Source organism: Leucoraja erinacea, chromosome 7, assembly GCF_028641065.1.
Source record: "Leucoraja erinacea ecotype New England chromosome 7, Leri_hhj_1, whole genome shotgun sequence".
NCBI classification, from domain to species: Eukaryota; Metazoa; Chordata; class Chondrichthyes; order Rajiformes; family Rajidae; genus Leucoraja; species Leucoraja erinaceus.
The window spans coordinates 59767372-59790749 of record NC_073383.1 but is presented as its reverse complement, the minus strand read 5'-3'; the positions used below and the strand labels follow the sequence as shown (position 1 = coordinate 59790749).

Here is a 23378-nt window from a genome sequence, read left to right as displayed (position 1 = left end):
GCTAAATACTCAGAGGAACAATTCCAACCAACCACTGTGGAATTAATTTTTCTGAGTAAATAATTTCACCTAGATTATTTCACCTAGAAAAAAAATAACAGTTTGGTAATTAAATAATCTCCACCTTAGTCAAAAATGTAAAATGGCCTTCATGGTCTATGTGATAAAATGATCAGTCATGAAGCATTCCACTACAGTGGAGACAACAGGAAGGATATCTCACACTGTGGTTAGTATTGACTTATTCCATGGAACTGTGAGAATCCTTTACCAAATGAACTTATTTTACAGTGCATTCGGAAAGTATTCAGACCCCTTCACGTTTTCCACATTTTGTTATGTTACTGCCTTATTTTAAAATGGATTAAATTCATTTTTTTAATCATCAATCTACACACAATACCCCAGAATGAAAAAGCGAAAACAGGTGTTTCAAAATTTTTGCAAATTAATTAAAAAGAAAAAACTGAAATATCACATTTACATTTGTATTCAGACCATTTGCTATGACACTCAGAATTGAGCTTAGGTTCATCCTGGTTCCACTGATTATCCTTGAAATGTTTCTACAACTTGAACTCTTTGGCCTGAATGCCAAGCATCACGTCTTGAGGAAACCTTGCTAATACCATACCTACGGTGAAGCATGGTGGTGGCAGCATCATGCTGTGGGTATGCTTTTGAGCGGCAGGAACTGGAAGGCAGGATCGAGGGAAAGATGAACGGAGCAAAGTACAGAGAGATCCTTGATGGAAACCTGCTCCAGAATGTTCTGGACCTCAGACTGGGGCGGAGGTTCACCTTCCAACAGGACAATGACCCTCGGCACACTGTCAAGATAACGCAGGAGTGGCTTCATGACAAGTCTGTGAATGTCCTTGAGTGGCCCAGCCAGACACGGATTTGAACCCGATCGAACATCTCTGGAGGGATCTGAAAATAGCTATGCATCGATGCTCCCCATCCAACCTGACAGAGCTTTCGAGGATCTGCAGAGAAGCATGGGAGAAATTATCCAAATACAGGTGTGCATCATACCCAAGAAGACTTGAGGCTATAATCGGTGCCTCAACAAAGTACTGAGCAAAGGGTCTGAATACTTATGTAAATGTGATATTTCAGTTATTTCTTTTTTAAGTGAGCCATTAATGTTCTCTTTCCAAGGTAGCAGAAATCATACAACTCCTGCATTAACAACGTATTATTCTCCTGCATCAGAATGGAGATGAGGTGGGTTAATATCTTTAGCCAGAGGGTGGTTCATTCCCACAGATGGCTGCCATTAGGTATTTTTATCGTAGAGATTCAGAGGTTCATGATTAGTAAGGTTGTCAAAGACAATAGACAATAGGTGCAGGAGCAGGCCATTTGGCCCTTCGAGCCAGCACCGTCATTCAATGTGATCATAGCTGATCATCCCCAATCAGTACCCCGTTCCTGCCTTTTCCCCATATCCCCTGACTCCACTATTTTTAAGAGCCCTATCTAGCTCTCTCTTGAAAGCACCCATAGAACCTGCCTCCATCGCCCTTTGAGGCAGAGAATTCCACAGACAAAGGTTAGGGGGAGATGGCAGGAGAATGGGATTGGGAGATAAAAGTAGATAACTCCTGATCAAATGGCAGATCAGACATAATAGGCTAATTCTGCTCCTAAGTCTTACGGTCTTATGCATTGTGCAGCGCTGTGGAACAACTGGTAGAGCCACTGCCTCTTAACACCAGATACCTGGGTTCAATCCTGGGTTCAATGCTGTCTGTGTGAAGTTTGTAGGTTCTCCCTGAGATCAGGTGAATTTTCTCAAGGTGCTCCAGTTTCTTTCCACATCCCAAAGATGTGAGGATTTGTAGGTTAATTGGCCCCTGTTCAACATAGAACCTGTGAAGGGGCGATTGATGGTCAGTGTGGGCGTGGTGGGTTGAAGGGCTGTTTGCATGCTGCATCTTTAAACGAAAAAAAAACTGAAACTGTAGCTTGTGAAGTGGTGCTATGCATGTACTGCAGAATTATTGAATTTGTCAAGGTTGCTCAGACAATGGATTGCAACAATCTGCCATGGCATGCTTCCTTTGTGAATACTCATATCTTCATGAACCACAAAGATTTTCATTCCTTTAGTGTGTCGCTCATTTGTCATGATAGGCATAGATTCTTAGATGTAAATTCATGATAGGCTGAAAACTGTCAACATGCATTTATTTTGTTCAGTCTATCAATAATCTTATGCCAGAAGCTTGATTTAGGGTGGCCGCTGGCCAATGTTAGCTCTTCGGAAGATTACCCATGTTGCAATGGCACTGGAATTATGCCTGCTTTAAAGAAGACATTGTCCACGTTAAAAATATCGGATCAAAGCTTGGTCAAATAAGGAGGGATTTTGGAAGCAGATGCCTCAGCAGTCAAAGGCATGGCCATCAACAATGGAACCATAAAACCTGATGAACAAGAAACTGAAATTGAATGAAATTGAACATTGTGGTTGTAAAGTACTATACACAAGTACAATGAAGCCACCCACAAGTGCAACAGGTAGTGCAAAGAGGAAAATCGCCAGAGCTCAGAATCTATTTTATAGTATTGTATTGTTAAATTTCCACAGAAAGAGTCCAATGTCTGCAATGAGGTAGGTATGAAAATTGAGACACACTCTAGCTTTTGGGAGGATTGTTCAATAATCCTATGGCGAAGGGGAAGAACCTGTTCCTGTGTTTGATTTACATGGGAATTTCTTAGCACATTCAAATATTGCCCTTTAAGTTTTTTCAAAAATGATAAATGTTTTAATACACCTCAGTGTATTGAAGGTCAAAGGGGAGAAAACAATATATAGCAGCTCAGAATTGGGATGTGATGGCTAGCTCTGAGGAAAACGGATTTCACAAGTACATCATGCAGCTTGATGTGAGATGACAGATTTTTAATGAGCCAAGACATCCATATAATCATGTTCTTTTCATCCGTGAATGTCTGTCAAGTTAGCTTGTCCCTCAGCTGTCTAGTAACCATCACCTATTGTCAAATTCATATGGCTCCATTCAACCATGTGCTCACTGACTTCCAAAGTATCTCAGTTCAGTGTAACCTTAATGTTAATATAAAAGCACCCTTATTTTTAAATCCTGCCATGGCTTCACACATCCTTAGCTTTATGATCTGATATAATCAAATAGCACACTAACAAAACAAATTTACTGTACCTCAGAACACATGAAAATACTAAACTAAAATAAAATCAATTTAAAAGTTAGAATATAGAGTAATGAATGATTACACCACCAGAAGTTTGATTCAGTGTTGGTTTGCAAAGTGCTATCCAGCTTAATATCACTTTTCATCGTTTGTTCCCACCCTACGTAGATTATGGTAGAAAAGTAATAATTCTAAAACCTTTCACAGTTAGGTGACGATATCTGGCTTTTCGTTCCAGAGATTGATGCAGTGTACAGGTGAAAAACCTTTTTCCTGCTCTCCCTCTAATCTTTCTTCTCAGGTTCTATCTATCCACTGTTATGTGAACTTTAGTACGTCATTTGATAAGGACCACCAGGTAGGCTGGTTCAAGGTTAAGGCACGTTGGTCTAATATGGGGAACTCAGTGATTTGGATTCAAACTCTGTAGAGCACCAGGTGACTGCTTTCCTCCTGTCTAAGGGAATTGAAGTTGGCAATAACAACATTGAGGCATGTCACCCTCTCCCTCGGAAAAACAAGAGTGACAAACCGACCATAATAATGTTTGCGAACAGAAAGCATAAAACAGCACTGCTAAGGCAAGGAAACAAAAAGTGAAGGGATCGGATGTTTACTTGAATGAACATCTGATGAAAAAGAATGCAGAGATCGCCAGAAAGGCACGCTTCCTGAGAAAGCAGAGGAAGATTCAATCTACATGGACGACAAACTGCAAAGTCTTCATAAAACTGAACGGAACACCTGAAGAGGCTAAAGTGCTGGTCATCAGAGACATGGAGGAATTGGACAAATACCAGTGAGACCAAAAGAACAACACAACAAGGTAATGGAAAAACGAGGAACAAAATAAATACACTACATACTACCAAGACAAGTTCTGAAATAAGTCATTTATCTCCATCGGGAGATAATGATGAACCACATACAACAAGGATGACAGACTATGATAAACTGGGTTTGAAAACTTTTGAATATACTGAACATAAATCACAAGATATGGAAAATGATTATGATCCAGAAAATAATTTCTTCAACAATATCAACAACAATTGCTGCTACTACACAGATGAATGTTGTCAGATCATAAAATATCTATCATCCACTTTAACAGCAGAAGCCTATATGCCAACTTTCAAAACATCAAAGAATATATGTCAATTCAAGAAACCATTTAATATAATAGCTATATCAAAGACTTGGATCAGCCCTGAGAAGGATGTGGACTTTGAGTTGACTGGATTTGAACTGAATTTTATGAACAGGAAGACAAGAGTGAAGGAGATGTGGCTTTGTACGTGGATAAAAACTTAAAATATAAGGCGTTGGAAAGCATGACAACAGCGGATGATAATGTGCTAGAATGTATCACAATATAAATCTGTATGGAAAAGAAGAAAAATGGAATTGTGAGCTGTATATATCGAGCACCGGGATCTAATACTGAAATATTCAAGGATTGGATGGAAGAAATATTTAGTAAAACATTCCAAAAGGTTATGTTCATCTGTGGGAAGAGTTTTTTTAATGCAGTGGAAAGCATGAGCTTATATCCAAAAATCACTAGACCTAGTAGAATTACATCTCACTGTGCCAGGCTAATAGATAATATATTCGCAAATGTTATGGAAGATAATACAGTGAGCGGGTTATTAATAAATGACATCAGTGACCATTTGCCAGTTTTTTTCAATTTATGACAATAACTATAAGAGGGATAAGAATGTCAATAACCTGAAATACAAACAAGTGAGGACGGAAGAATCTTTGAAAGTATTTAGAAATGAATGACTATTGAATGATTTGATAATAATATACGAGGAAGAAGATATTGACAAAGCATATGAAATATTCTTAAAAATATTCACAACATTGTATGACCAAATCTGTCCAATTAAACAATACAGAAAACAAAAATATATAGATATCCCATGGATTACAAAGGGATTGCAAAGTGTCTGCAAAATTCATAAAGTATATAGAAATAAAAAGGCAGAAATGAAATATAAAACATAAAAGTAAGTTAACTAATATTATGAGGATCTATAAGAAAGAATACTATAATGAAATATTAAATACAAATAAAAACAATATTAAAGGTATATGGAGTGTGTTAAACTGTATTATTAGAAATTGATCTAGAAACTCGTTACTTGTTTAAAACTGAGGAATTTAGTTTGTAAATTGGTAAATTGGGCAATTTATCAGTCAATATAAGCAGGACGGCTCTTAGGGAGTGGCCTTGTGAGGGAAGTGCCCTGTGAGAAAAGTGCGAGTCTTTGACTCAAGAGTCTTCGGCGATGAGGCTGAGGAGAGGAGGCTACGCAAAACACTGGAGAGGGAGAGACGAAAGAAGGAGATGTCAAGCAAGCTGATTCAGTGTGATGCTTGCAGTATGTGGGAGGTCAAGGACACTGCTGGTGCCTCTGGCTGCGACAAATGTGAGAAATGCATCCTGGTACAGCTCCTGAAGGACCGTGTTGGGGAACTGGAGAAGCAAGTGGATGACCTCGGGTTCGTCTGAGAAACTGAGTCGTTCCTCGACAAGTCCTACAGTAAGATTGTTACACCTATGGTACTGGAAGAGAGAAGGTGGGTGACGGTGAGAAAGGAAGGGAAACATGGAATGCAAACGTCCCCGGGTGTTGAAACTCTTGTGAACAGGTTCACCCATTTAGAAGCTGTTGGGACAGAAGACGTTATTACACTGAGCGGCGGACTGGCTTGCGAAGCAAAAAGGGCTGTGGAGCCAAACCAAAGAGGCCAAAGTCAGGCAACGCCATTGAAGTTGAAGACTCCATTGTGAGAGGTACGGACAGGGGTTTCTGCAGGAGCAGACGGGATTCGAGGATGGTGTGCTGCCTTCCTGGTCCAAGGATCCAGGATGTCACGGACAAAGTGCAGAAAATCCTCAAGGGCAAAGGTGAACAGCCGGAAGTGGTAGTGCATGTCAGCACAAACGATGCCGGAAAGAAGGGGAAGAATATTCTGCAGCGTGACTTTAGAGAGCTCGGAAAAATGCTGAAAAGCAGGACCTCCAGGGTGGTTACCTCCGGTTTGCTTCCAGTTCCTCGTGCTGGCGAGAGCAGGAACAGGGAGATACGGGACATGAATGTGTGGCTGAGGAACTGGTGCAGGGGGCAGGGATTTAGATTCTTATATCACTGGGATCTGTTTAGGAGTAAGGGGGAACTGTACAAAAGGGACGGATTGCATCTTAACAGGTGGGGGACCAGCATTCTGGCAGGCAGGTTTTCCACTGCTACACGGGTGGTTTTAAACTGAATAAGGGGGGTGGGGTGTCAAATGGGATAGTCAAGGATGGAGTTAAAGGGAAAGAGAGTAAAGGGATAGTTAATGATCCCAGAATTAATGGGAAAGGAAGCTCACAAAGGAATAGGAGAGTATGGCCAAGTGTAATAGGGATCGATGTGAAAGGTGAGATGCGTAAGGAATTAAAAGTATTGTATATGAATGCGCGAAGTATAAGAAGTAAAGTAGATGAGTTTGAGGCTCAGTTAGAGGTTGGTAGATATGACATTGTGGGGATTACTGAGACGTGGCTGCAGGAGGAACGGGCCTGGGAACTTAATATTCAGGGTTATACATCCTATAGAAAGGACAGGTAGGTGGGCAGAGGAGGGGGTGTAGCTCTGCTAGTGAGGGATGGAATTCAGTCCCTTGCAAGGGAAGACATAGGGACTGACGAGGTAGGGTCACTGTGGATTGAGTTGAGGAATTGGAAAGGCAAGAAGACACGAATTGGTGATATCTACAGACCCCCAAATAGTAGCCCGGATATAGGGTGTAAGTTGCAGCAGGAGTTAAAACTGGCATGTACCAAAGGCAATGCCACTATGGTGATGAGGGATTTCAATACGCAGGTAGACTGGGAAAATCAGGTTGGTTCAGGACCCCAAGAAAGAGACTTTGTAGGATGCCTCCGAGATGGATTCTTAGAGCAGCTTGTAATGACGCCGACCAGAGAAAAGGCAATTCTGGATTTAATGTTGTCCAATGAACAAGATATGATAAGAGAACTCAAGGTAAAGGAACCACTTGGAGGTAGTGATCATAATATGATTAGTTTTAATCTGCAGTTTGAAAAGGGGAAGGTTAAATTGGAAGTGTCAGTGATGCAGTTGAACAAAGGGGAATATGAAGGCATGAGAGGGGAGCTGGTCAAGGTAGACTGGAAAGGGATCCTAGCAGGAATGACGATGGAACAGCAATGGCAGAAATTTGTGGGCATAATCCGGAAGAATTGGATCATTTTATTCCGAAAAGGAAGAAAGATTCTAAGGGGAGTAGGAGGCAACCGTGGCTGACAAGAGAAGTTAGGGATAGAATAAAACTAAAAGAAAAGATATATAACACAGCAAAGAGTAGACTGAAGCCAGAGGATTGGGAAACTTTCATAGGACAACAGAATGAAACAAAACGGGCAATACGGGCTGAAAAGATGAAGTATGAAGGGAAGCTGGGAATATAAAGAAGGACAGTAAAAGCTTCTTTAGATATGTTAAGGGAAAAGAGTAGGAAAGTCCCTTGAAGGCAGTCACGGGTGAAATTATTATGGGCAACAAGGAAATGGCAGAAGAGTTGAATAGGTACTTCGGATTTGTCTTCACTAAGGAAGACACAAACAATCTCCCAGATGTACTGGAGGACAGAGGATCTAAGGGGGTAGAGGAACTGAAAGAAATTTTTATTAGGCGAGAAATGTTCTAACTCCCTCTTCACTCATGACTGTGTTCCTGCATTCGATACCAACACCATCGTGAAGTTTGCAGACGACACAACAGTGATTGGGCTGATCACCAACGGTGATGAAACAAAATACTGAGCGGAGGTGCAGAGCCTGGTGGACTGGTGCGCACGTAACAACTTGTCACTAAACACCTCCAAGACCAAGGAGCTGATTATTGACTTCAGGAGGTCCCATAATGGAGAATACGCCCCAATCTCCAGGGAAAGTGTGGAGAGAGTGTCCAGCTTTAAGTTTCTGGGCACTCACATTTCAGAGGACCTTACATGGTCCACCAACACCGCTGCGCTGGTCAAGAAGGCACAGCAATGACTGTTCTTCGTGAGGACATTAAAAAAAAGACTGGTCTGCCCCAACAGCTGCTGACAACCTTCTACCGCTGCACCACAGAGAGCATATTAACATATGGAATCTCTGTGTGGTATCTCAGCTATAGCGGCTCTGAACCGGCCCTGCTGAGTGCTCCCCATCCCCACTGGACTGTCTCCCTCGGATGGTCACGTCGCACAGACACATCTGCACTTTAGTCTGTTGAACTGTTTTGACTGTTTTACTGTCCTTTTTAAAATCCATGTTCTCGGAATATCTAAATCCAAATTTAATTAGTTATTTATGTTATGACATCGGTTGGAAGCTGCATTTCAAATCTCGTTGTGCTTATGTGCAATGACAATAAAATATATTGTTATTATTATTATTATTATTAAATAGTATTGGGTAGTCTAATGGGACTGATGGATGATAAATCCCCTGGGCCTGATGGTCTGCATCCCAGGGTCCTCAGGGAGGTGGCTTTAGAAATAGTGGCTGTATTGGTGATCATTTTCAAATGTTCGATAGATTCAGGATCAGTTCCTGTGGATTGGAGGATAGCTAATGTTATCCCACTTTTCAAGAAAGGAGCGAGAAAGAAAACAGGGAATTACAGACCAGTTAGCCTGACTTCGGTGGTGGGAATGATGCTGGAGTCAATTATTAAAGAAGTAATAATGGGGCATTTGGATAGCAGTAAAAGGATTAATCCAAGTCAACATGGATTTATGAAAGGGTATTCATGCTTGACTAATCTTTTGGAATTTTCTGAGGATGTGACAAGTAAAATGGATGAAGGGGTGCCAGTGGATGTAGTGTATCTAGACTTTCAGAAAGCCTTTGATAAGGTCCCGCACGGGAGACTGGTGACTAAAATTAGAGCACATGGTATTGGGGGTAAGGTGTTGATGTGGATAGAAAATTGGTTGGCAGACAGGAAGCAACGAGTCGGAGTGAACGGGTCCTTTTCAGAAAGGCAGGTAGTGGCGAGTGGAGTGCCGCAAGGCTCGGTATTGGGGCCGCAACTGTTTACCATATATATTAATGATTTGGAAGAGGCAAATAGGAGCAACATTAGCAAGTTTGCAGATGACACAAAGCTGGGTGGCAGTGTGAACTGTGAAGAGGATGTTAGGAGGTTGCAGGGTGACCTGGACAGGTTGAGTGAGTGGGCAGATGCGTGGCAGATGCAGTATAATATAGATAAATGTGAGGTTATCCACTTTGGCGGCAAAAACAAGGGGACAGATTATTATCTCAATGGGGTTAGGCTAGGTAAGGGGGACCTTGGCGTTGGCGTCCTTGTACAGCGGTCACTGAAAGTTGGCTTACAGGTACAATAGGCAGTGAATAAAGCTAATGGAATGTTGGCCTTCATAACAAGAGGAATTCAGTATAGGAGTAAAGAGGTTCTTCTGCAGTTGTATAGGGCGCTGGTGAGACCACATATGGAGTTTTGTGTACAGTTTTGGTCTCCTAATTTGAGGAAGGATATCCTTGTGATTGAGGCTGTGCAGCGTAGGTTCACAAAATTGATCCCTGGGATGGCGGGACTGTCATATGAGGAAAGATTGAGAAGACTAGGCTTGTATTCACTGGACTTTAGAAGGATGAGGGGGATTCTTATAGAAACATATAAAATTATAAAAGGACTGGACAAGCTTGATGCAGGAAAAATGTTCCCAATGTGGGTGGAGTCCAGAACCAGGGAGGTCATTTAAGACTGAGGTGAGAGAAAACTTTTTCACCCAGAGAGTTGTGAATTTATGGAATTCCCTGCCATAGAGGGCAGTGGAGGACAAGTCACTGGATGGGTTTAAGAGAGAGTTAGATAGAGATCTAGGGGCTAGTGGAGTCAAGGGATATGGGGAGAAGGCAGGCACGGGTTATTGATGGGGGACCATCAGCCATGATCAAAATGAATGGCGGTGCTGGCTGGAAGGGCCGAATGGCCTCCACCTATTTTCTATATTTCTATGTTTCTACCCTCAGTATTTCATCGATAACGATAAGACCATAAATAATATGGATGATATGGTTAGTGGTTTCGACAATTCTTTTATAAGTGTGCGACCAAAATTGGCAGAAATAATCAATGGTCCAGAGACACCCAAAGAGGGGACTGATGAAGATTATATTATATTAAAGAAAGCTGAGTCAGGGGTTATGGTGAGAAGGCAGGAATGGGGTATTGAATGTGGATGATCAGCAATGATCACAGTGAATGGCTGGCTCGGGGCCAAATGGCCTACTCCTGCACCTATTGTCTATTGTTTATTGTATATTGAGAAAGAAATCTCACTTTTTTTTAGAGCAGTAGAAGAAAACAAAATCATGAATATTGTAAATATTCTGAAGAAGGGTTTCGGCCCGAAAAGTTGCCTATTTCCTCCACTTCGTAGATGTTGCTACACTCGCTGAGTTTCTCTTTTGTCTACCTTTGATTTTCCAGCATCTGCATTTCCTTCTTAAACAATATTGTAAATAAATGTAAGAATAAAACTTCTGCTGACTGGAATGAAATTGACACAACAATAGTCAAGAAAGTCATTGATATATTGCAAAACCACTGATGCACATCTGTAACTTATCGTTTCCAACTGGTAAATTCCCAAGCAAAATTAAAATTGCAAAAGTTATCTTCTATATTACTAAAAGCCTGATCTTGACCGCTTTTGGCCCACTGTGCTGCAATTTCCGAGATGACGCCGCCACCAACGGCCGTCATTTTTGGCCACCTCGCTCAGAGCCCCCCTCCGCCTTCCGGGACCAGAGGATTTTTTCCATCGATGAAAAATCAGAGATATATTAATGTTTTTTAGAAATTCCCCATTCTCTCTGCTACCCCTGCTGGCGGCAGGGGGAGGGACTATATAACCCGGAAGTTTAGTGCCTCACTCAGTCTCTGCCAGACCCAGGATGCGAGAGGGTCACGGCTCTCTGAGCTGCGAATAACACTGAACACACGTCTACTCCACGGTGAGTCCCCTCGATGCGTCTGTGAAGTGGCTGCAGCCCAAATGTTTGCCTCGCCTTTTTTATAAATTTGTGTTCACAAAATGAATTTTGGTTGTCAGGTGGCTGCAGGCCAATTGTTTGCCTCGCCTTTTTAACAAGTTTCTGTTCACAAAATTAATTTTGGTTGTCAGGTGGCTGCAGCCCAATTGTTTGCTTGGCTTGGCTTTTAAAATCGTTGCAACAGTTGGATGCCAGCCCAAGAATCCATTCGGCCCACATTGTCTATACTAGCCCTCTGGAAACCAGTACCTTCAACACGCAAATCTCATACTAGCACAAAAGAAAGCCCCCCCCCCCACTGGCGAGCAATATTGGAATTGGTGGAGAGGTGGAATATTGTGTTGGTGACCAGCCCTCCCATGTGATGCTGGGACCCAACGGGTCTCACTTAGTTTAGTACCTTTATATATAACTGGGGATAGAAACCACTTCACAAATTATCGGCCTGTTTCCTTACTTTCCCAATTCTCCAAGATACTGGAAAAACTATTTTATTAAAGACTAGACAAATTCATTGAGAAGCACAAATTGTTGACTGAGAGTCAGTATGGATTCAGTTCAAACAAATCAACATGTATGGTGTGAATCGAATTAAAAGAAGAAATTACTAATTGTATAGACAAAAAAAAGAATGCAGTGGCAGTATTTATAGATCTAAAACAAGCTTTTGATACTAATGATCACAATATATTACTTGATAAATTGGAAAGATACGGTATAAGGGTGCTGTAAATTGGTTGAGATGCTATTTAAGTAATAGGCAACAGTTTGTGAAGATAGGTGAGCATAAATCAACATGCTTGGATATTACTTGTGGAGTACCTCAGGGGTCAGTATTAGGACCAACATTGTTCATTCGGTATATAAATGGTATATGCAGAGTATCAAAAATATTGTAATTTGTTTTATACTAATACTTTTTGTTCTGGGGAGAATTTGCAGCAGCTTTTGGAGGAGGTCACATCAAAAATGAGAAAATTAAAAAGGTGTTTTGACATAAACAAATTATCATTCAATTTCACAAAACAAAGATCATGTTCTTTGGAAATTGCAAAATAAACACTCGGGTACAAGTGAGGATAGATGGTGTCGATATAGAAAGAGCATATGAAAATAAATTTGTAGATGTGATATTAAACCACAAAATCTGCTGGAAACCTCATATAAAAAATGTGCGAGCAAAGCTGGCAAGGAGCATTGCAGTCCTGGGAAGCACAAGGCACATTCTGAATCACAAAGTGCTGTACATTGTTTATTGTTCACGTGTTGCCATATCTAAATTACTGCGTGGAGGTATGAGAATACTGCAAAAAAGGGCCATAGGGATAGTTAATAATGTAGGATTTTGTGAACATACCAACTCTCTGTTTTTAAAGTCAAATGCCTTGAAGTTTATGGATCTAGTAGAATTTAATACAGTACAAATAATGTATAAAGCAAGAAATAATTTACTACCAGCTAATATACAAATATGAAGTGTATGTGTATTTCAATGTGTGGGGTGAAATTTGGATTAATTGGATGTGGAATTCAAGCAAAGCACAAACATTACTCAATTTAAGAAGAAGTGCAAATAAATTATATTCAATAGGTATAAGAATGAGGAAGGGCTATGATGACGGTTAAGTTTTAGTTTATTGACACAGTGTGATATTTACATTGTACATAGAATTTGGATAATTGTTTATAAACTGTATATATGTATGTTTGCGTGCAGATAAGGGGTAGGAATAAATGAGTGTGTACTTCCTCCTACTCCTCCGAACAAGTAAGATTTGATTTGTGATGTTTATGAGAAGTTATTCAATGAGTTGTGTATAGGTTTATTGTTCATTTCATTTTATTGTTAATTTGCTTTGTTTTTAACTTTTTTTGTTTTACATGTTCAAAATAAAATATACAACAAAAATATTGACTTGTTTCTGTAGGAAGAGGCTAGTGGTGGAAGGATGCATTTCTGATTGGAAGTTTGAGACAAGAGGTGCACCGCGGGAATTAATGAAGGGGCCTTTGTTGTTTGTGATATATTTTAAAAACGTCGATATGATTGTAGAAGTGTGGGTGCAGATGAAAAATGGTGGTGGTGTGGATAGCACAGAATGTTGTCTGAGGCTGCAGCAGGATATAGATTAGATGAGAAGATGGATCACAACAAATCTGAGGTGATGAATTTTTGGAAGTGAAAAAGGGAACGTAAAATAAATGGCAAGGTGCTGAGGAATGTTCATGTACAGGGAGATGTTAAGGTTCAAGTCCATGCTTCCCTGAAAATGGCAACAGATAGATAGTGTAATGAAGAAAGCCTTTGGCACGCATCCCTTCATAATTCAGGGCATAGAACACGAAAATCCAGACACCATGGTGCAAATTTACAAAACACAAGTTGGACCACACCTGGAGTATTGTGTGCAGTTCTGATCGCCACACTATAGGAAGATATGGTTGTGCGAGTGAGATTACAAAGGAGATTCGCCAAGATGCAGTCTGGATTTGGTCTTTGGTTATGGAGAGGGGTTGGAAATGTTGGGTTTATTTTCTCTGAGCACAGGAGGCTGCGGAGTGACCTGATGGTGTATAAAATTATCAAAATTATTAGAGACATAGAAAGGGTAGGTAAGTGGATTTTGTTTTCATGATAAGGGCATCTAAATGAGAGGACATCTCTTTAAGGTAAGAGGAATGAGATCTAAAGTGGGGGGGTTATTTATTATACAAAGGGGAGTTGAGTATCTGGAATGCGTTGCCAGTCAGGATGATGAAATCTAACACAATCAATGCATTTAAGAGGCAGGTATTTGAAAATGTGAGGCATGGAAAGATTGTGGAAAATGGGATGTGCAAAAGGCAAGAATTTGCATTGATGGTGTGAGCTGAAAGGACTGTTTCTGCACTCTACAATTCTATGACACTCGTTATTCCTACATCATAACATAAAATGATGAAAGTAAGAAAACAAGCAACAAAAAAAAATGATCAAGTCTTTGTAGCATTAATAAAAAACACAAATTACTGTGCACATTTTGCAGGTCAGGGAGCCTCTGCGAATAAAGAAACACCACTTCAGGTCAAAAACCCATTATCTGCAGATCTTTAATGGCTTGTTTTCATCGAAGTGTTTTTTTTAATCATCTGCACCTCTGCACCTATTTATTATATCCATAAATGTAATGGTAGTGTTCACTTTTCTATGTCAACCTTCCATTATTTCATCTCCAGAAACGGGTTTAATGCCTAGTTACGAAATAAATCAATGAACTCTTAGATTGAAACATGTCATCTCATTAGCCGCAATACCATGCTTCTAAATTGGCAACATTAGCAGATGGCTTTCTTAAAACTCATTACAAATGAATAAATACTTTCATTAACATTGCAGATTCTGAAATTAATTGCAATATGGAAACCATGTTAGCAGTGATGAAGCTAAAGGTCATTCAATGGATGATAATGACGATAATATCGAAGCAACTGTCATTTTATTATTTTGCCCTGAATTCATCATTCGTGCATGTATTCACGACCATATTTTCCATTAATGATCCAAAATGTAATCGCTGAGTAAGGCAATGCTGCTATTCAGGAACATTTATTCCCTGGTTAGTTGTCCATTTGACCATTGAGCACTAGAAATACATAATCATGAATGTCAAGTATTCCATCATGCTCCACTCAGAAAGCCATGTTGTTAATAGAGAAAATTGAAATTGACAGATATTGCACGGAAAATGGCTCTTCAACCCACCGGAGGTGCACTGCACCGGAAGTGGCTGCGCCTCGCGGCCTCTGCAGTCCGTCTGTGTATTTTTTTTCTTTTTGTAGTGTTGAGTGTATGGTTTGGTTGTAGTTTGTGTGTTACTTTTGGCTGCATGGGTGGTGGGGGGGGGGGGAGCTTTTGAATCTCTTCCCTGTTGGGTCTCTGTTGTCGTTGGCACCTGGCACCATGGAGCAGCCTCCAACCGGAATGACCTGGGGACTCCAGTCGCAGAGCCTGTGGACTTACCATCGTGGAGCTGGCCGGCTTCGGAGCATGGAGAGCTGTGGTGACGCGCGGCTGCGACCCGACTTCAGAGCTTCGGAGGCTCCAGCCACAGGCCCGTGAATGGTAACATCGGGAGCTCGCGGGTTCCTGGTGGGAGACCGCTTTTCGGAGCTCCCGCAATGGCAACTTCTACTGCCGGAATTGTGGGGTAGAAAACGACCCGGAGCGGGGCCGTACATCGTCCGGTGTGGCCTTAACCTCCATGGGACTTGCCATCGCCCGCCGGGGGCTTTAAAATCGGGAGAAGAATAAAGAACAGGGAAGAGACGGGACTTTGCCATCCATCACGGTGAGGGGGTGTTTGGAGATTCGCTGTGATGGATGTTTGTGGGAGTTGTGTTGATTGTGCGTCTTGGGTTTTTTTTCTTGTTTGTATGACTGCGGAAACGTAATTTTGTTTGAACTTAGGTTCAAATGACAATAAACGCTATTCTATCAACCACGCCGATCATTGATCACTCGTTCAGACCAGTTCTATGTTAGCCTACCTTCACATCCACTCACTGCACACAAGAAAAAGTTGACAGAGGCCAATGCACATACCGACTCATATATCTTTGGGATTTTGGAGGAAACCAGAGTACCCGCTGGAAACCAGTGCTGTCACCACTCTGTATTACCTTACTAGTAAGGGATGAACTTTTGGATAAATATGTTTTAATGTAACCGTTGCAACAGGGTACACTATTTGCTTGCAATTTTAGCTTAATGTACACATTCTCACAACATTATTCAACATTAAATGTGCTATTTGCTGAGTAAAGTTAAATAGTCATGTATATTTGGAAAATATCTTAGTGAAAATTAATGGGGGTTTGAGCATGACTCACTGGCTGCAGTAATTGTGAAAATTCATAATTTTGCAGCCACGTGTGCTTTTCTAACATCACCATTAAAGACATTGAATAGCTTTTTTTTGGTCCACCTGGACCAACAATGGGGTGTTAAGCCCATCAATGTTCATAAGAAATTCGGCAGTCAAAGAATGCCAGCCCCTGCGGTATTCCGTCTATTACGACTGCAATTATTACTGTGACTTGTTCAGGGATATGGTGCAGTTTGGAATATAGGTGGCATAGAAGTTGAGTAAGTGAATGGCAATTAGTTTAATCTGTTTTAGTTGGTCTCTGAGGCCAAATGAATTTCAATTTGTTCTTTCATCAGAAACAGATGGTTCAGGTTGGAACTATTGGAAGAGGCATGACATGGAAACCGAATGACTCCATGCTCAAAATCCAAAGTCCTGTTTGCTTCTTCACAATCTCTTCATGCCACACTGGGATTATCGACAGCAAATGGCTGCACAACAATAATTTAGCAGCTGTCAAGTGGCAAATCTAGGATGTAATTCTTTTGTAAACTTATCTCTGGATATCTATTTGTTTGTTCTGAAAGGTTCCAGAGAGACAATGAATATGTAGAACATTGATTGTATCTTTTGGGTGAACTGACAAATAATGTAACAGTTAGGAATAGAAGATGTTATTTAGTTAGTTTCATTCCTAATTAGTCAACTCCTCCTCTGGGACTGACAAAAGGCAATGGCACCAGTTCAACACTCTAATCGTAGTCAGTCCAGAAGGGCTGAATGGCCTCCTGTAAGTTAAGTTTTCCACAAGAAAGGAGTAATGTCAGTCCAGCTTTATCCTGAAGATTTAACTTAGAACATTCAAAGATTAAAGATGTCTTAACCAGGTGCAAAGGCTAGATCAGGATAAATGGATGATTATATTCTATTTCTATTTCAATTCCTATGCAGGGTTTCTTATAGAAGTTTTATATTCTTCACACTGTTTATGATAGGTTGATTGGTCTCCACCTAAAAATAAGGAGCATTTTAAATCAAAGCAAGCAAACATGTATACAAAACAGGGATGGAATGCTAAGGCTCCATAAGGCACTGGTCAGGCTGTTTTGGAATATTGTGAGTAATTTTGGGCACCATATCTGAGGAAAGATGTGCTGGCTTTGGAGCGGGTCCAGAGGAGGTTTATAAGAATGATCCCAGTAATGAGTATTAACATATGGATGAGCGTTTTACGGCACTGGGTCATTATTTGATAGAGTTTAGAAGAATGCGGGGGGGGGGACTTCATTGAAACGTACAGAATAATAAAAGGCTGAAGATTTGACTTCAATGGCCTCCTGTAAGTTAATTTCCCACAAGAAATGAGTAATATCAATCCTGCCTGATCCATTGAGTTCAGCCTTTTGTATTTTTGCTCAAGATTCAAATGTCTGCAGTTTTTTGTCTCTCTAAATAATTAAAGTGCTGTTCTTTAAAGGACGTAATTGGCTCGTGAAACAATATTGTAACTACACCAGCAACTATTTCGACCACTCAGCATGCTAGAAGTTAATTTGCACAACTCCAAATAAAAATGAAATGTGGTTTTGGAAGATTCATTAGCTCAGCTAAAAGCAATTTTGTGCATATTCTGTGTAATCTTATGTTTGGTGATATTTGTTTATTAGGATCATGTACTGAGGCAATGAAAATTTCTGTTTTGCATGCCATCCCAGCAAATTATACCAGGCATGAGTGCAATCAAATCCTACACAGGCACATCAGGTAGTTCACAAAGAGAAAGGATAGAGTGCAGCATATAGTGTTACAGCTGCCGAGAACGTGCAGATTATCAAATTATTGGTGCAAGTATAGCAAGAGGATAAATTGGGAGTCAGAAATACTTCCTTAGCATATAAAAGATCTGTTCAAGCCTTTACAGCTTTAATATGTTTTGCCTGATGGGAGTTGGAAGAAGGGAGATTGATTTTGTGTGTGATCATTGATTATGTGACTGCTTTTCTGAGATAGTGTGAAGTGTTGATGGAGGGGAGACAAGCTTGCATGGTGGGCTATGACATTTGCATCCTCACTTTGTAATGGATTTTCATTCTCCCCTGTACTTTTTTTCTTACTGTCTCACCAAATGCCATTGACTGTAAAGTATCTATATACTATCAAAAGTCTCGTCTTGTTTGTCGGTCTGTCTGTGAGATCCAGGAACTATGCCAAAACGGTACACAATAGTGCAGAAATGTTTACAGAAACTTGCTCACCTTTTTTCCGTAGTCGTTAGTATCAAGTTTCTTCGCATTTTATGTTATATTTCACAAGTTAGTGATATTTAAATTTTAAAAAAAGCCACAATTTAAAATAATAACTGCCTGTGAGAGTGAGACTTTTCTAGCAGCTTCCAGTGATTATGTCACAATGGCATCTCACAGTCATCCAATCACAATGGGATCTGATTTTCACCGTAAAGATTCTGAAAACTGAAAATGACATCACAATGACATCAGGCACACGCTGGAGTGAACATTCCAAAACCGAAAATGACATCACAGTGTGATCTCTGCTGTCAATACAGAAGCTATACAGAGTCAGCATCAAGACGAAATGGGGGATGGGAGGAGGTTGGCTCAAGGGAGCACTAAAAAGTGTTATTTGGTAAACACCGACTTGTCTTTAAAGGGACTGAGGGTGGGAGTGCGAGGGTAGGAGGGGAGAGGGGAGAAGTGAAGGAGGGAGTGGAGGAGGTGAGCAGAGAGAAGAGGGAGAGTGAAGAGGAGGGGGAGGATGTTTTGGGGGATGAGGGGAAATGAGCTGCACCTGCGCAGTTGGGGCTTATGGGCTAGTGGAGGAATATTGCGTTGGGCGAACGGGGTTACGTTGGGGGAAAGGGTGATGGGGATGATTATCTCAGGGGGGAGGCGCCTGTCTCCGGGGTGAGCGCCGACACCCAGTTTGGGGGCCAGTCCTCCCGTGTGCAGCCGCGTCCTCCCGGGTGTTGGGGGGACGTGACTCAACAGGTCCCACCTGGTCTAGGCCAAGAGTCAGAGAGACAAAGGCTATTGAATCCTCAGCATCAAGGGGAGTAAGCAGAGAATGGGATTTTGATTGCCCATAGAATCAGGGTCATGGCCGATGTCTGCTTCCTGTTGCTGCAGGGGCAGGAAAAGTGGGTGCAGGCATTTACCTCTTCTTTTTTTCAAGAGTTATCTCAGTTACTTCAGAATCCACAAAACTGAAGTGCAAGCAATTATCTTCAATCCCGAGAAACTACTTGAGAAGATGTATATGCAAGTTGTGACTTGGCATACCAATAGAGCTTTCTCAATTTTATTCTGATAGCCAACAGCATGTTATATTTGAGATCTTTTGCCTCAATAAAGTGACATTGCATAATGTAACACGACAAAGTGCTCAGATGTAACTTCATCTATTGCTCTTCTTAAAAAGTAAAACATAAAAAAGGCATTGATACATTCCACATTGAATCCACCACGTCCCTTGATAAAAACAATATATTTATTTAATCTCTCTCGAGTATACATGCCAACTTGGCACAAACAAAAAGTGCATTCATCTTTAATGATCCCAAACCATAATGAGACCAACCAGCACAGGCATATGAGAAGGATCATAAATCCTCCAGCTAAGAAAAATCTGTAGGTGCGCAGAAACTGGTGTTTATCTCTGTTTTCCCAACTCAAACTGTAAAGGTCAACAGATTTGTCTTGTTAATTTGCATCTAATGTTGTTTCAGAGGGGAAGAGGGAGCATTGTTCAAATCCATCTGAATTATCACTAATATATTAGGATTGATTCCATCTGCCTGGCGCATCTAAACATTCCAAATTAGATTCCTGACATCTTCTATTTGGTGGTTATCAACATTTGAGAGCTGATTAACAGAGCTGCAGGACAGGTTTATTTTTTTTAACAAAGGCTATTAGAATTCGTGAGGCTATCTATAATTCAGTAATTTCTACATCAGAGGGAATTTAATGATCCTCCCATATTTTCCCTCGGCAGAGGTATATTGCACGGGTACTGTGCAGTGCTTCATTTATTGATCTGGTATTGATGGAAGTCCACCAAATGATTTAGTATGTTTGGAATATTTGAAAACCTGATTTTTCTTGTTGGAATGAAAAAAAATGGAATTGTACGTAAAAATGCTGAACATTGATTATTATCTATTTTGAAATAAAAGAATAGGAAATGTTAGCATTTTCGGCCATCACAAATTTCCAGGAGATGAAGGTGTTTAGAAATCTAGTTTCATTGCTACTTGGAATTTTCAAGGACTTCCTTTTGCAATGCAACTTTTTCAAGTGCTTCTCGTAGACTGATGTCTAACGTTCGTAAGAGACACAGAATACTGGAGTAACTCAGCGGGTCAGGCAGCATCTCTCTTTTTTCCAGAGATGCTGCCTGACCTTCTATGTTACTGCAGCATTGTTTGTCTATCATCAGTATAAACTAGCATCTACAGTTCCTTTATATTAAAATCTAACATTCATAGTTTGTTGAGGGCAGGTTTCAGTTTTCCATCTGATTTCCTGATTTTTTTCACACTTGGTGAAACACAGATTCATAGAATAGTAATAATATGAAAAGAGGTGATTTGACCCTTCAAATCTCTGCAAGCTTTATGCAGAGTATTTGATTTACTCCAACACTTCATAATCCTACATTCACCTTTTCCTTTGAACTGTTTAACCAGCTTCCTGGGGTACACTGTAATTGAATGCACATCCATGATTACCCTTACTTGTGTATTCCAGGTCATTTTGTCATACTTTAATTTTTGAACACTCTGTCAATAAGAACATTTCTAAACCCTTCATATCTTTAAATATATTCACCAGATTCCTGACAATCTATTCTTGGCCAAGGAGCTACTCCGGTCCATAAATTAAGATTTTCATTCTCGGAATCATCTCAGTAAAAGTCTTCAGCACACTTACTGAACCATTTACATCTCACAAAAGCCAAGTAACATCTGGACGAGCATTTGAATTGCCAAACCATTGTTTTGACCCAGAAGGGGTAGTAAGTAGATGGTTGGCACTGACATGTGGGCTGAAGGGCCTGTTTATGTGCTGCATGGCTTCATCTTCCCTCTAATATGGCATCCAGAACTTGGCACAAAACACCAGTTGTGGGTGGACCAGTGTTTTATAAAAGGATTATTATGGCTCTCATCCCGTTACACAATCAATTTCTGTTGACTGATCCCAGATGGTTTCTTAACAATTTCCTCAACATGTCCTCTCAATTTCCTGCAGATCCTTCTTCAGAAAGATCTCGACCCGAAATGTCACCCATTACTTCTCTCCCGAGATGCTGCCTGGCCCGCTGAATTACTCCAGCATTTTGTGTCTATCTTCGGCGCAAACCAGCATCTGCAGTTCCTTCTTATAAACCTGCAGATATTTCTGTTATTCTAGAATTGTGCTGTATCGTTTATATTACTTTGCCTCCGGAAGTGTAATCATAAAACCTTTGCGACATATCAAGGCTGTCTGAAGACCGCACGAGGTAGTGCCCACATCATGTCTATCTGCCCCCCCCCTCCCCCCCCCCCTTCCCCCCCTTCCCCGCCCACCCCAAGAAAACCAGCCCTCGGAGATATCTTGCTGCTGTTTTCCTATAGCAATGGTCTCAGGATTAAAATGTAGTCCTATATATACATAACTGAAACAGAGAGCTTTATTGGTGTTTCTGCAAAAAAATGGTTGCCAAAATTTATCCTGTGTTAAATAATAATTATTTCATATTTGGTTGAGCCATTTAATTAAAAAACATATGTTATCATGAATGCATTCATAAAGAATAGTTTAAAAACACAGCATGCCAGGAGGAAGTAGGTTGCCAAAAATAAACTTTTAAAACATCTTTTATCCAGATAGGAGATGACACAACAGTGCTTGCTATTCTCAGTCATTGAGGCAGTTAAATGATCACCAGTGAATATTTAAGGTTGATATCCAATGTACAGATTTTTGTTTACACAATGGAAGATAAATGGTACTGATCTGTTTTAAGCCACATTATCAAAGTGGTCACAAAGTTCCCGTTATATTATGTTAATTGTGATCTGCCCCAATTGAAAGGTTTTCTGTTTGTTGGGTTATTGTAAAATAATTTTATTTTTTTAATTAAACTGAAAATATGCAAATTAATATTTTTCAGAACCTATTGATTCACCACCTGTTCTTTTGATTGCCAACATTAAAAGTATCGAGGTGACGAGACTGGATGGATCAAATATTCCTATCCAGAATTTCATCAATACTAATGGAATCATTGCATTGGATTTTATTTACGATGAGGAACTTGTCTGCTGGATCACAGCAGAGGAAATGTCCATTCATGCTGAGCTGAAATGTGCCAGGATGACACCACTGAATGGATTTTCTGAAGAAAGAATCATCAATATTTCACACAGCCTCCACAGTGAGTACTTTCAGCACTTAAACCTACCTTAGAATGTGTTTCTTACTAGTAGGTAATCTTAAAAAAAAAAAATCAGCCATCACCTTGTCAGAATCAATATTGGTGTTCCTGCAGTGAGTGTCTATGATATGGCAAATGTTAAATGAAAGCAACTTCACGTTTTGAAAAGTAATTTCATGAGATGGTTCATTATTAAATCAAACCTACATCACCAAATATTAATAAACATGAAATTCAATTCAACAGCATCAATTTTCCCCAAAGAAAAACAGCTGACAGAAATATTCCTATTGAACATTTTGATAATTGGACAGCATGTTTATATGATGAGAGTTGCACAATCTACCTTTGCTCATTCAGAGAGACAAGTTCAACCGTTCCCAGCTCCCCATTAGAGAATCATAACTATTTCTGAACATTCTAAGGCTTTTCTATTCCTCCCCAATGTAGGAATTATTTTGCCTCCCATTTGCCAGTCATCAACAGGATATTCTCATCTCCTGACAGAAGTGGCATATTTTATTTACCTAAATAAATAAGGTATTTATTTATTTACCTTAAATGTTAAGGTAACATAACATTTATCACCCTAAATAAGGTAATAAGGTCATAAAGAATAGGAGTATAATTAGGCCATTCGGCCCATCAAGTCTACTTCGCTTTTCAATCATGGTTAATCTATCTCTCCCTGCAAACCCATAAACATCTGACACCCATACTAATCAAGAATCTATCTTTCTCTGCCTTAAAATATCCACTGACAGCCTCCACAGCCTTCTGTGGCAAAGAATTCCACAGAT

The 23378-nt window shown here is 40.3% G+C and overlaps 1 protein-coding gene across 1 annotated transcript in view; it reads left to right on the top strand.

The window, feature by feature from the left end:
- The window catches only part of LOC129699152 (low-density lipoprotein receptor-related protein 1B-like), a 603338-nt gene extending 580728 nt beyond the window's left edge, over positions 1–22610 (top strand). The window contains exon 6 of the mRNA XM_055638820.1: positions 22315–22610. Within this exon, the coding sequence (XP_055494795.1) occupies positions 22315–22610 (296 nt within the window). The remainder of the gene's footprint in view (positions 1–22314) is intronic.
- Positions 22611–23378: the final 768 nt, after the last annotated feature.